The sequence below is a fragment of the Candida parapsilosis genome, contig 006139 (genome assembly GCF_000182765.1).
Source record: "Candida parapsilosis strain CDC317 annotated contig 006139".
NCBI classification, from domain to species: Eukaryota; Fungi; Ascomycota; class Pichiomycetes; order Serinales; family Debaryomycetaceae; genus Lodderomyces; species Lodderomyces parapsilosis.
In genome coordinates, this window is record NW_023503282.1 from 784141 (window position 1) to 797536 (window position 13396).

The 13396-nt window shown below is 39.5% G+C and overlaps 9 protein-coding genes across 9 annotated transcripts; 5 read left to right on the forward strand and 4 right to left on the reverse strand. All coding sequences in view use genetic code 12, as the record gives it.

Annotated features, from left to right (window-relative positions):
• Positions 1–230: 230 nt before the first annotated feature.
• On the forward strand, positions 231–2312 carry HRK1 (putative serine/threonine protein kinase; the record flags this gene model as incomplete). Its single annotated transcript, XM_036810770.1, has 1 exon — positions 231–2312. The coding sequence occupies one exon, from the start codon at positions 231–233 to the stop codon at positions 2310–2312; it is 2082 nt and encodes a 693-aa protein (XP_036667273.1).
• A 238-nt stretch (positions 2313–2550) lies between these two features.
• On the forward strand, positions 2551–3270 carry IST1 (Ist1p; the record flags this gene model as incomplete). The annotated part of the gene is made up of 1 exon (XM_036810771.1): positions 2551–3270. The coding sequence occupies one exon, from the start codon at positions 2551–2553 to the stop codon at positions 3268–3270; it is 720 nt and encodes a 239-aa protein (XP_036667274.1).
• A 139-nt stretch (positions 3271–3409) lies between these two features.
• Positions 3410–4903, forward strand: CPAR2_503370 (uncharacterized protein; the record flags this gene model as incomplete). The annotated part of the gene is made up of 1 exon (XM_036810772.1): positions 3410–4903. The coding sequence occupies one exon, from the start codon at positions 3410–3412 to the stop codon at positions 4901–4903; it is 1494 nt and encodes a 497-aa protein (XP_036667275.1).
• A 47-nt stretch (positions 4904–4950) lies between these two features.
• Positions 4951–5571, reverse strand: CPAR2_503380 (NEDD8-conjugating protein; the record flags this gene model as incomplete). The annotated part of the gene is made up of 1 exon (XM_036810773.1): positions 4951–5571. The coding sequence occupies one exon, from the start codon at positions 5569–5571 to the stop codon at positions 4951–4953; it is 621 nt and encodes a 206-aa protein (XP_036667276.1).
• Positions 5572–5743: 172 nt separating this feature from the next.
• Positions 5744–6709, reverse strand: CPAR2_503390 (uncharacterized protein; the record flags this gene model as incomplete). Its single annotated transcript, XM_036810774.1, has 1 exon — positions 5744–6709. The coding sequence occupies one exon, from the start codon at positions 6707–6709 to the stop codon at positions 5744–5746; it is 966 nt and encodes a 321-aa protein (XP_036667277.1).
• Positions 6710–6960: 251 nt separating this feature from the next.
• CPAR2_503400 (mRNA splicing protein) lies at positions 6961–7968 on the forward strand (the record flags this gene model as incomplete). Its single annotated transcript, XM_036810775.1, has 1 exon — positions 6961–7968. One exon carries the CDS (start codon positions 6961–6963, stop codon positions 7966–7968), a length of 1008 nt encoding a protein of 335 aa, XP_036667278.1.
• A 7-nt stretch (positions 7969–7975) lies between these two features.
• On the reverse strand, positions 7976–9520 carry ESA1 (NuA4 histone acetyltransferase complex catalytic subunit; the record flags this gene model as incomplete). Its single annotated transcript, XM_036810776.1, has 1 exon — positions 7976–9520. One exon carries the CDS (start codon positions 9518–9520, stop codon positions 7976–7978), a length of 1545 nt encoding a protein of 514 aa, XP_036667279.1.
• Positions 9521–10631: 1111 nt separating this feature from the next.
• DOT5 (thioredoxin peroxidase) lies at positions 10632–11543 on the forward strand (the record flags this gene model as incomplete). Its single annotated transcript, XM_036810777.1, has 1 exon — positions 10632–11543. The coding sequence occupies one exon, from the start codon at positions 10632–10634 to the stop codon at positions 11541–11543; it is 912 nt and encodes a 303-aa protein (XP_036667280.1).
• Positions 11544–11672: 129 nt separating this feature from the next.
• CPAR2_503430 (uncharacterized protein) lies at positions 11673–13124 on the reverse strand (the record flags this gene model as incomplete). Its single annotated transcript, XM_036810778.1, has 1 exon — positions 11673–13124. The coding sequence occupies one exon, from the start codon at positions 13122–13124 to the stop codon at positions 11673–11675; it is 1452 nt and encodes a 483-aa protein (XP_036667281.1).
• Between the last annotated feature and the right edge of the window lie 272 nt (positions 13125–13396).

Below are 13396 nucleotides of genomic sequence, written 5' to 3' on the forward strand. Positions count from 1 at the left end.
TTGGGAAAAGAAGCACCAATAGTTCCACTGTGGTAAAGAAGAAGTCAACTGTGATACAGATACCTGACCCGATTGCCATAGCTGGTTGTAATTTGCAAAAGTAGTGAGGGAGCAGAGTAAAACGTGATAGGGGCACCTTAACGAAGACACATAGAGATAATCATCCTTCCACCAGATTCTTTTCACAAACACACACACACACACACACACACTTCAATTCAATTTGCACGATGCCTGAGAAACACAAGTTGAGCTTGTTTTCAAGACATAAGCATAGCAATGACGGACACGATCTATCACCGAGCAGTACAGACATGTCAAGTGGGCGTAAATTCCTCGGCTTCCACATTGGTAAGCATGATTCTCAAGATTCGTTACCTTCACCCAGTGGTACTCCCGAACCACACCATGATGTCCATTCACCGCCTAATTTCAACCGAAAACCAACAGCTCCATCGCCCGTTCCATCAAATACTACCAATCATCTGCAAGACACTAATAAGCCTGCTGGGTCAATGAGTGAATTGAAACGGTTCTTTAAACCTACAAAAAAGACATCGAATGCTAAAGGTGGTGGTGGTGGTAGTAGCGGACACTACTCGAACCAAATACATACCCCTCCACCAATTGCTAGTGGAAGTGGAACTTCTTCACGAGACCAATCGAGCACCGCCCTAGCTACCATGATTAACCAAACATCATCACAATTACTTGCCAATGCCTCACATTCACTGAATTCAAACAAGGATCCATTTACTGATGATAGTTCACCCTTGGTGCAAAAGTATGGTAAAGTGGGAAAAGAGTTGGGTAGTGGAGCTGGTGGGTCAGTCAAGCTAATCACAAGACCTTCTGACTCGAAAACATTTGCTGTTAAAGAGTTTCGAGCTAAGCGAGCTAATGAGTCGTTGAAAGATTACACGCGGAAATGTACCGCAGAATACTGTATTGGCTCAACATTGAAGCATCCAAATATTATTAAAACCATTGATATCTTGCATGAAAACAACCGATATTTTGAAATTATGGAGTACGCACCAATTGATTTCTTTGCGGTGGTGATGAGTGGCGAAATGTCAAGAACTGAAATCAATTGTTGTTTGAAACAAATTATTGAAGGGGTTAATTACTTGCATGGTCTTGGATTAGCTCATCGAGATTTGAAATTGGACAATTGTGTATTGGATAAAAATGGAATTTTGAAGCTTATTGATTTTGGTAGTGCTGTGATTTTCAGATACCCTTATGATCAATTTGGTAGTGCTCAAAATGTTCATCCATGTCATGGTATTGTTGGTAGTGATCCATATTTGGCCCCTGAAGTGTTGAAATCACCAAATTCATACAATCCACAACCAGTTGATCTTTGGTCAATTGCAATCATATATTGTTGTATGACGTTAAAGAGGTTCCCATGGAAAATACCCAATCCTGAAAAGGATAATAGTTTTAAAATGTATTGCATGCCTGATGACAATTATCATGATTATTATTTGAGTAATGAGTGTCACAAGTTGCTTTTGCAGCAACGTAAGTTGAAAAACACCCTTGTACGTCTGAATAAGAGAAAGAAGTTATTGGAGGAGGAACAAAAGGAAGCAAGTGAGGCTGTATCTACAGCTAAGGAGGGAGGTGAAGGTGAAGATAAAGGCGAAGAGGAAAATGGGGGTGAAAAGAAAGGTGAAAATGAGGGTGGAAATGAGGGTGAAAAGGAAGGTGAAAATGAGGGGGAGAAGGAGGGTCAAGTGGCTAAATTAGTTGCAAAGTCGATTGATTCAGGTGATATTCTCGATGAAACTCAGCAGAATGAAATCTTGACCCAATTGAAAGAAATTGATCAAAAGTTGGAAGAATACGAAACCAAGAAAACTAACGCCAGAAATGAATTCAATGAGCAAAGAAAGAATGATCCAGCTTATCAGAAGCTTCTTGCGCAACAAGAAGAAGAAGATAAACGTATTCAACAAGAAAAAGAAGCCGCTGCCGCTGCCGCCGCAAATGCAGATGGTAAAGAAACCAAAAAGAAACCAGTGGCCCACAAGCAAATACATGGCCCTTATAGATTGATGCGTCTTTTACCCCATGCTTCACGTCCAATCATGTCTAGAATGTTACATACTGACCCAAAACAGAGGGCTACTTTAGAAGAGATTATGAATGATGAGTGGATCAAGGATATACAATGTTGCACTTTGAAACGAGAGACTCGTAGTGCTGATAATATTGGTGCTAATTTTGATGAAGACGATGAGGAGATTTTGGTCAAGGGAACTCCACCTCATGAACATACAATCGTTTCGGAGAGTTCGTAGTGTGTTTACGTAGAAAATGAAATATACAAAAACAGTATTGGATGAAAAGACTTCGTAGAAAGGGTTCTGTATGGCAGTTGAGAGGGAGCCTGGAGGCGGAAAAAAATGAAAAGAGATCGAGAATTTGCCTCACGCCAAAAGCAGTGCCTTTTGACTTGACACCAATCGAGCTACTCCCATCATGCCTAAGCCAGTACCACCACATCTCAACCAATTGAGACTCAAAACGAATCTCAAAATGGCAATTTCAAAGCTCAAGTTTACTCAAGAAAAGAAGGTTGCCTTGACAAAGCAACAGCGAAGACAATTGGCGGAATTGCTCAAAACTGGTAAAGAATCATCAGCCAAAATCAGAGTCGAAAACATCATTCGCGATGATATATACATTGAGCTCTTGGAGCTTCTCGAGCTATACTGCGAGCTTTTACTAGCTCGATTGAACATGATACTTGATCGTCCAGCGTGTGATCCAAGTTTACTTGAAGCTGTAAGTTCACTTATCTATGCAGCACACAGTACAGATTTGAAGGAAATTGTTGCAATTAGAGATATATTGATTTACAAATATGGCGCTGAGTTTGGTAAAGAGGCATTGGAGAATAAAGAAGGTCATGTACCGGAAAAGATTGTACGGAGATGTGGAGTTGAGCCACCGAGTGAGGATTTGGTGAATATGTATCTTGTTGAGATTGCATTGGCTTATAGTGTACCGTACTCGGGACTAGAGCATTTGAAATTAGACGAAGAGGGAGAGGGAGACAAAGAAGGTGGTGATGAGGATGATGACGGTGAGGGTGGAACTAAGGAAAGGGTAGAGAAAGAGACGCCATTGGCGGAGTTGGCTGATAAACCAAGTGTTGCTGCTAGTAAGCCTCGACCTAAACCTGCACCAAAACAACAAGATGAGTTTGATGCATTGGCAGCAAGATTTGCTGCTTTGAAAAATACCCCGAAATAGATGGACAAAATCGTGTTGAGCCGCACGGCAGTAAATGAATTTTTTTTTTTTTATTTTTTTTTTTTGGGCAAATTTGTAAACAATTGATCTCTGTATCTCTCTCCCTTGACTGGTAAAGAATGCATCGATTGCCATGACAATGTCGAATCTGATTTTAACAGAACGACAACAAGTGGAACTCAATAAGGCCATACTACAATACCTACAGCCATTCTGCTCATCTTCGGAAACAAATGAGCATCTTCTCCAGCAACTATCAAAGTTACTTTTACCAAATAGCAATTCTTCAACCACGCACAATGAAGGTGAGATTGTTGATCAGTACCTTGAAAAGAAGTGGTCTACGGTTCTACGTCTCCAGAAAAAGATTATCGATTTGGAGAATGAAGTAACCAATCTACGAAGTGTTGTTGATGTTGCTCCTGTCAAGATTAGCAAGGATCGAATAAATTGGATACCAATGTCTGCAATTCAGAATTTTGAAGCACCAAGTGTTGTCAATAGTGTCAGGCTACATCCTGTTCTTCCTTTGGTTTTTGCTGGATGCAATGATGGATCAATCAATGTATGGAATTTCGCCTCCGATGATAATGCTCTACCGGAAAAGATTTTGAAAGCACATACCCGAGGAGTTAACAAATTAGCATTTTCACAAAACAAGATTGAAATGAATAAAGGCGATGAGCTGCAATACATATTAGCGTCTTGTTCTTCTGACCTTACCATCAAGTTATACAATGCAACAACATATACGCATTTGAAAACTTTACGTGGTCATGATCATACGGTGTCTTCCATTGTATTTTCAGCCCACGACATGCTATATAGTGTCTCGAGGGATAAAACAATCAAGGTGTGGAATGTGGTTGATGGTACTTGCATCAAGAGCTTTGTGGGACATAGTGAATGGGTGAGAGATTTAGATGTGTGTTCAGGAGAGTTTGGTGATTTTGTATTGACATGTTCTAATGATCAAAGTGGTCGGTTAAGTCATGGCCAATCTGGTACTGGTATTGCGTTGCTAATTGGTCATACGCATGTGATTGAAGCTGTCACATTCCTACCTAAGCTTTCAAATAGTGTCATAGACTCATTCATCATGGCAAACTCCGACTTGTTTCCCACACTCCCGATTGAGTTGATCAAAAATCAAGTGTATGACAAATTGGGGTTCAAGTATTGTCTTACTGCAAGCAGAGACAACTCTATCAAACTATGGCTACTACCTCCACCTACACTAGTACCAGGTCGTACCCCCATGCCATCTAAGTATAACCAAGCACAAGCATGGCATATTGCTAACCTACAAGGGCATCTGTCATGGGTTAAAACTTTGCAAGTACATCCAAATGGGAGGTATATAATTAGTGGATCCGATGATAAAACAATCAAGATATGGGATTTGAACGGGTTGAATATAGACGACTCGGTGGGTGTTTTGCGAACACTTGCCGGCCACCAAGGATTCGTCACTGACATTGACTTTGCTCGACTAGCTAAACGCAAAGACGAGATCAATGGAAATAGCCACGACGACAACAACGACGACAATGTTATAAAAGATATAGAGGCACGAATGCGATGCGTGGTTGCTAGTGGGAGTACCGATAATGTTGTCAAAATATGGAAGTGAAGAGCTTTCTCCTCTTCCACTTGTTGTACTATACAACTATATACCAACTATATTACTCGATCGTAATGCACCAGCGAGATATATCCGCCTCTCATTGATGTAGTAACGTTTCTTTCAAATTGATTCTTATCTTTAACCAACATATTTGCTGCCTCCTTATTTAATGGATCATTAGGGTTTGGTTCCAAAAACAAGAAATTCAATCCAATCAACACCGAATTCAAACTTAATACGGGCGACCAATCTTCTCTCAATATATTGAGACATATATTGCCATCAAGATCTATATTGGGGTGATAAATCTTGTTCAAGCATTTGATTTTCGGTGGTTCAATGGGGAAATTTGATCCGATTTCAATCTTGAATTTAAATTTGCCATTCTTGTAATAACCATCTTGTGGTATGATTTGTAAATCAAAGTTAAAGAAATCAGCGGTATTGGGGAATGTGAGTTTGATGCTTTTGGGTAAATCCAATTCGGTAATGTCTTTTTGGACACGTAGTTGAGCGGCGCTAACTTTGGATGATGATGAAAACGCGTTGTTGTTACTGTTGTTGGAGGAGGATGACGTTGATGAAGACGTGGGTGACATTGGATTTGCTGCGGCAGCAGCAGCCGCTGCTTCTTCCTCTTGTCTTTTCTTTTGGAGCTCGCGTATCCTCAACATTCGTTATGTGGTGGACTTTGTAATGTCTCTCTGTTTGTCTTTTTGCTGATTTAATTTTGCGTTTTAGGAAATGAGATATTGTTTGCCGGGGTTTTTTTCCGAGATTTGCGATTTGCACCCAACTGAAGAGAAGAAACAGAGTAGAAATCTAGTCGGTGTTTGGATATATATATTATTGTGTTGATAAGATTTGCTGCTTTCGTTTGAGAAGCTTGTCTTTGAGATCGGTAGTGGACTTCAATGTACTTTTATTTAACATCTTTCCAAACTCATCCAAGATGGTCAATGAATTAGTCGACTCAATCAACACGAGAAATGGCGTCTTGTACTGGCAGTACAGACGCAACAACCACTCAAACAAGGTGACCACTGTATCATTATAATCAACTCTGGGAAACTTTTTCAATAAGGACTCACCTGTAAGTCTATTGTAGTAGACCAGTGTAACATATTCAATTAATACTTTGTCGGGGTTGAAAGCCACCTTGAGTGTCCCCCAAAGAGAGCTATCCAGGAGGTGCTTTCGACACAGGTCGATTAACATGTTTTGGAACTCGTTCAACTCAACCTCCTTTGACTTGCACAAGACGATGAGCCACTGTAGATAATTGTTTCCATAATAGTTTGCAAAATGTAACTCACAACTAACAAGTGCACGACAAAGAAACTGCGACACATCGTAATCTTTGCTCAACCGTATCATTGTCAATTTCTTTACGAAGTGCCATAACATAGAACTCTTATTTATACGTTTCATTCGACATGTCAAAAAGCATGATACGATTTCCAAATCATACTCATGATTTCCTAGCCTTTCAACGAGCTCTTCATGAAGGGCAATAATTGTTGAATGCTCATTTGTGGTGATCAAATATCCCAAAGTCATGTAATACAACTCTTCCATATTGGAATGGGATAGACTGTCTATACGTAGTCGATCCTCATGGTGAGTGTGAAAAACCTCGTGTGACTCCTTGAATATTCGAAAGTATATTTGTTTAGTTAGTCCTATCTCTAAGGTATCCCCTTCCTCGTGGATGATAAAGTCCTCTTCTCCAGACTGTGGAACAATGCCAATTATCTTTATCGGTTTATTGGACGTTGTAAGTACATCACACAAATCTTTAATCAATTGCATTGGCTAGGGGTATATATTTTAGACAGCCGTGGATAAAGAGAACTAGCTCATATGGGCTGTTGATTTCCTTTGTCTGGTGCAGTAGTGTGAACTTCTGGTGCTTAATATTTTTCATGGTTTTCAAAATGCACCCAACGCGATGCTCAAGCATGCTTCAACACAACACAGCGACGGTATTTGCCATAAATCTCCCCCAAAGATTAGTACAGAAGTGCAAGAGCTGACTTATTCCATCATCCCCTCAATCAACTATGAATCAAGAAACATCAACTGCATTAACGACAACGTCACCTGAACCACAAAACTACCCCGGTCAATGGAAACTTCTACGAACTATAGCTGGAGCACATCAAGGATGGGTACGAGCTGTAACTATGGATGAAGTCACCAATGATTGGTTTGTCACGGGCTCATCGGACTCAACCATCAAGATTTGGGATCTTGCAACCCTGCAATTGAAAAGCACAATCACCGGCCACATAATGGGAGTTCGAGCACTTGTAGTATCGAAGAAGTTTCCCTATCTTTTTTCAGGATCTGAAGACAAGACATTACGTTGTTGGGATCTAGAGAAACTGAATGCCGTGGAGGGTTGTCAAATCAAGAATTTCCATGGTCATGTTGGTGGGATATATGCATTATCACTACATCCTCAATTAGATGTTGTTTTAAGTGGAGGTAGAGATGCGGTGGTTAGGATATGGGATATTAGAGCCACAAAGGAGATTACCTTATTATCAGGACACAAGAGCGATATCACATCTATTGAATCGTTTGATAATGAACCACAAGTTATCACCAGTTCAATGGATGGGACAATACGATTATGGGATTTGAGAAAACAAACAACTGAGTTGTGCATCACGCAACACTCCAAGAGTATACGATCAATGGTTGCCCATCCTTTGGAACTGACGTTCACATCTGGTGATTCTGATGGTAACATCAAACAATGGTTGCTCCCAGGGGGTCAGTTGCTCAACAACTTTGAGAAATCAGAAAAAGCGCAAGAGGACGGACATATTATCAATACGTTGTCGATAAATTCAGTGACAAATACATTGTTTGCTGGGTACGATAATGGAAAAATTGAATTTTATGATTATGTACTGGGTAAATTATTGCAATTAGGACATGCACCAGCATTACCTGGTGCTGACGGTGCAGCAATCTATGCATCAACATTTGACATGTCGGGGTTGAGATTGATTACATGTGGTGGTGATAAAAGTATTAAAATATGGGGCGAGATTGAATAGGAGGCCCTTACCACCCAAAACGTAATTGACTTGCTGTAAACAGTGGAGGTGTCCAGCTTAGTAATTTTGGATTCAATTCATGCTTCTTCTTGTCCTTCACCTTTTTTACTAGTTTTTCATACATGGCCATTATTTGATCAGTTAATACGATGATATGTTGACCTTTATAATACCGTAGCATCTTCAATGTTGTTAAGGTATGTAGTATATCCGTTGTTGTCATGCATGTGATTGCCGATATGTCTTCAATGGTGATTTCGTTGGTTGTGTTTCCGTTTCTTGACGATGATGATGATGAAGGTGGTGGTGGTGGGGTTTCGTTATATTCATCGTCGTCAGCTGGATGCGGATTATTTCTTCGATGAAGTGTAGGGTTATTTCTTTCCACTAGAAGCTTTATCAATGTATCCGTCCAGTAAGCTCTATATGACAATAATCCCAAGTCTGATAATGGTTTCTCTGGTGATCCGACTTTCTTCTCCACTGCTGACAACATGTATGAAAACTGAATCAACAATTTTCCAAATCCTCGCTTTTGATAACAAGGAAGAGTTAAAATACATGCAACATTGTAGCCATCAGCACTTTCTTTCTCCTTGGAGAAAAACCCAACAACATGATGTCCTTGTTCTGATTTTATGGTCATGACATAAAATAAAAATGGATCAACATCATAGTACAAAGTCTTGTGATCCAAAAAAAGTTTACAAAGTAAACAAAGGTTTCGACACCATGTTCTTTGTTTCCTACCATCAATTTCCCAAAAACTCACTTTTGAATCACGGTATATTTCATTACCTGGTGGATGCTTCATTGAACATTTTGACCTAAACCTTTCAAATTGCTTTTTGGAGCCAAAATAGGATAACGTGAAATCACAAACATATATTGCATCTTCTTCTGTGAGCTCAATGGGGTATGGTGAGAAATACCATGGTTCAATTATATGTTCACCAAGAATCACGGTTGACAAGTTTCTTACTCTAGCCACTTCAGAATGATTTTGAGTCATCGACCCACCTGATCGAAGCTTTTTAATCTCTTCTTCTCGACTCACTTCTTCTCCAGGTCTTTTCAATCCTTGCACATTAAGATTCTCCAAATCCATTTCATCATCATTCATTTGTGGAGTTTCCTCTCGTGGGGTGGAGGCGCTGGTCCCTGCTTGGGACTTAGATGCTTTCAGTTTAGTCTTCTTCTTTTGTTTGTTTTCCTTCTTTTCATCAACTTTAACTTCAGGTAAAATTAAGGGTTTTTTAAAATTTATTCGATCAATTTCAATCCATTCGTCTAAACGTTTATTAAAATCTTGATAATGGACATAAAACACTTTTCTGCCCTTCTTCATATGTTCTTGTAATATCTCCGCTAATCTTTCTTCACCATCTTTTGTAGCGTAAACTTTACATCCAGGCAAGATGTTATCAACTGTGAATAAATCCTCATTGTTTTCATTTCTACTATCTTCAGTCTTGATCTGGATGGGAGATTTGGACATGATGTCTTGACCCTCGTTCGATTCAGGGTCAGTCTTGGTATCCGTACTTGGCATTTAGTGAGGAGATTATTGGGAAACGGGGAGGTAGATACCGATGGCGATTCCGTTTGTTCCACGTGCAATTGACTCTTAGATAAAAACAAGGAGAAAATTTTTGGTGACAGATAGTCTTGTGTCGTAAATTAGAGTGTCATAAATAAAAAAGCGACATTGACGAAATAGTGGAAGTAATGGTAGTGGGGGGGGGGCATGCGAGATTGCGACAAGCTAACTCGAAGGTCGATTACAAAGAGTTTCAGGTTTAATAAAAAGCTAGTGCATTGTTCCTGGTTCAACATAGGGCGTTGTTGACTGTTGCAAACAAGTGCCCCGTTTTACAACAGTGCATATACTAGCTAGTCCTGGACTCGGAAGAACGCTAGGCAATGCACATCAGGACAGTATGTGGTATAAGTAATAGACATTTTGCAGACTTGCAACAACATTAAGGGCATTGTCGTTAGACAAATTTTACCACCAATTTTTGCATCAATTTTAAAAAACATATTCCTTTTGGTTAAATTTTTAGCAGCGTTTAAGTCGTGGGCAAAAGCAAAATTAGCAAAATAGGCATAGTCTTAAACACCCTGGTATATTCTAGAAGCAAATTTAATGCTCTTAACCTTAATATGGAACATTTCCGACGGTTAAAGAAGAAAAAGAGTAAAAGAAAACCCCCCTTTTTCCATTCTTTAAGACATACCTTTTTGTATGCAGTATGACTTTCATTAGATCTCCGCTTGAGAAAGATCCAATAACCATGATTAACTGGACTTGGAGGTTTGTTGAGATCGGACTTTGAGGTCAATACATGATGCCAGTATCATAACTTCAATCTCTCTCTTCCTTTCGGCAACCTATTTCGCAATTCCGATGTCGCTTGCACTAATTAAGACACACACCCCTTCTCATGTATTTTTGTGTGACATTGTACCATTCTTCTTCATATAAAGAATTTCAAAACTCACCCACAGTTTTTTACTTCTTTTTTGACAGTTTTTAGACAATTTAAACAGTTTCCTTCACTTCCAGAAGCTCTCTGTCGTTAGACACTATTTCTTTTACAATTGATATTTTGAAACGAAGAGCACCACCGCTAAGCAACATCACAACAGCTTATAAAAATATGTCAGGATTACGTCGTTCAGCTAGAGTTGCTTCTACCTCGCAAGCCAAAGCAGAACAACAAACTGCAGCCGCTACAACCACTGCACCACCTCCAGCCAAAAAAGCTAAAACAGAACCAAAAGGTGAACCAGAAGGGGAAGAAGAAGCTGAAATCACTCATGAAATTGAAATTGGCGACAAGATCCCTGATCTCACTTTACTCAATCAAGATGAAAAAGAAATCAATTTACCCACAGTTGCTAAGGAGCACAAGTATGTTGTCATTTTCGCCTACCCAAAGGCGTCAACACCCGGTTGTACTAGACAAGTTTGTGGATTTCAAAAGAATTTTCAATTTTTAACTGACAAAAATGTGGCTGTTTTTGGACTTTCTGCCGATACCCCACACAATCAAAAAAATTTCCAAACTAAACAACATGTAGAATATGACTTGTTGAGTGACCCCAAAAGAGAATTGATTGGGTCATTGGGTGCTAAGAAGCAACCTTCGGGAATCAAGAGATCTCATTGGATCTTTGTTGATGGGGTATTAAAGGTTAAGAGATTGCAAATTTCACCCGAACAAAGTGTTGATGGCGCTAAGGAGGAGATTGAACAGTTTATTGCTGAGGCGAATGGTGATAAGGGAGGCTCCAATGGTGGCGATGGAGTCGTTGATAATGGAGTCAAGGATGAACCTGCTGCCAATAGTGATGCGGCCAAACTCGTCAATCATGTAACGAGCATACCAGAAGGAGCAAATCCATCACAACTTGACACTTCAAAAGAGGAGGAAAGCAATCCATCTGGTGACACTAGTGGTGGAGTCTCAGAAGGAAAGTCCAAAGAACAAGAGCAAAAAGACAATGCCTTGTTGTCCTCAGAACAACCGGCTGAAGTCATCACCGAAGCAACCACCACAACCATTTGATTCGAAAAAGAAAAAAAGAATCGTATTAACCTCGTACTGCGAAATCTCTGTATTCAAATGTGATTCCTTTTTTACATCTAAAACTCAAAACTAAATAAATATACAAAATCTATGCAGTTTCCATTCTCTCTAAATCAAAATTGTAATTGATTTCAATAAAATGGCAATCAAAATGGCAACTTTACTAGCCCACCACCAATGTTGAACCGTGAATGAGCAGTAAGTGAAATTAAACTGCCAGCGATTTTGCTTAAATTCACCAGTTAAAATACCAGTTTGACCATCAAAATCACCCATCATTGATCTAACTACAATTTCCCTCACTGGTTGTTTGGGAGAGGTTGTGTTTTTCGTCTTTGACGCCACCCATGTACTATTTTGGGAATCAAAATTGTACCAATCATCACACCCCTCATGATCATGTCCTGTAAGTATAATTCCCCCTTGATCATCATTAGGAAACACAATACTTAATAACCGTTGAGTTGTTTCAAACGACAAATGGTTCTGACTACGCAACAAGCCAATTTTGAATGGTTCACGTTCATAAGTTTCATCATAGTATCGATGTTCAGGTCCATCTCTACACAATCCTGCTCGTTTGTACATGGGGATATGTGTCAACAAGATTGTCGTGCCTTTGAAAGTGGGGTTTTCATGATCACGTAGATGTTCCAAAAATGACCATGTATAATTGATAAATTCCGGTTGTAATGCTGGCCCTTCAAGTGTTAATGAATCAACAACAACAATCCTCCATTCACGGTTGGTGCCTTTGTTGTAATTGATGACATAATTATTTTGACCAAACAAATAATGGAATCTAGCCATGTGTTGCCACGTTGCATCACCACTGTAACCAATATCATGGTTACCAGTCAAGTTAATGAACAATGGGTTTTCATAATTTGGTGTTTGCCGATCTTGATGTACCCAATCATAAACATTGTTATACACTCTAGATTTGAATCGATGTAATGGATCCATCTTTTTTTCATCTTCAAGCCATTTACGCCAATTGTAATCCTCATGCTTGGTATATGCTTCCATCACATGTTGCTTATACTCTTCATCTCTAGGAAACAATCGTTCAACAAATCGATATGTACGATTATAAAACTCTGAATCCAAAATCCATTGACTTGAGAATAAATCACCCATCACCACTACATGTGATGGATGTAATCGATTATACATGGTGTTGTAAATGTGACCAAGATAGTAATCGTTACCATAGTTGTCCAATCGTTTGATATATTTCGTCAGTTTCCAATTGCCGTTAATTTGAGGATCACCAAATAACAACATATGGATCTCATTTTGATCTTTCTTAATAAAAGCAGGTACATCATTGCTTTCCTCTTTGCATAAGCCGGGAACTGTACTTAGTATAGGTTGAAGATATTGCTGTGGCACGATTTCAAGTATATTGTATTTGGGTTCTAAAGATGGTGAATTGTGCCAATTGCATTGGTGAGGTTCGTTTAGTATATCAGGGTAGAAGTAGACAAATATGTTGAGGCCAATGGCAAACACTGTGGCCAAATCTATTATGGCTCTTACCCTTTTTGATACTGCCATTGTGGAGGAAGGGAGGGAGGAGGGGGTAGCTAGTGAGGTTATCGTGTTAACTTGAAATGTTTAGTTTTTTTCAACCGTCGTCTGATTTAGCTTTGAGGACACGATGTGAAGAGAATTGCCTAGTCTATGCATTGATTAATCTAGAGGGAAACAGTAGCCCAAAGGTGCTACAGCTGGACGCCGATACAACTACATACACGGCACTTTACAACCCACCTTTTTTGTCCACTCTTTCTTTAACCAAATCACGTATATTCTAAACTAATCGTGCA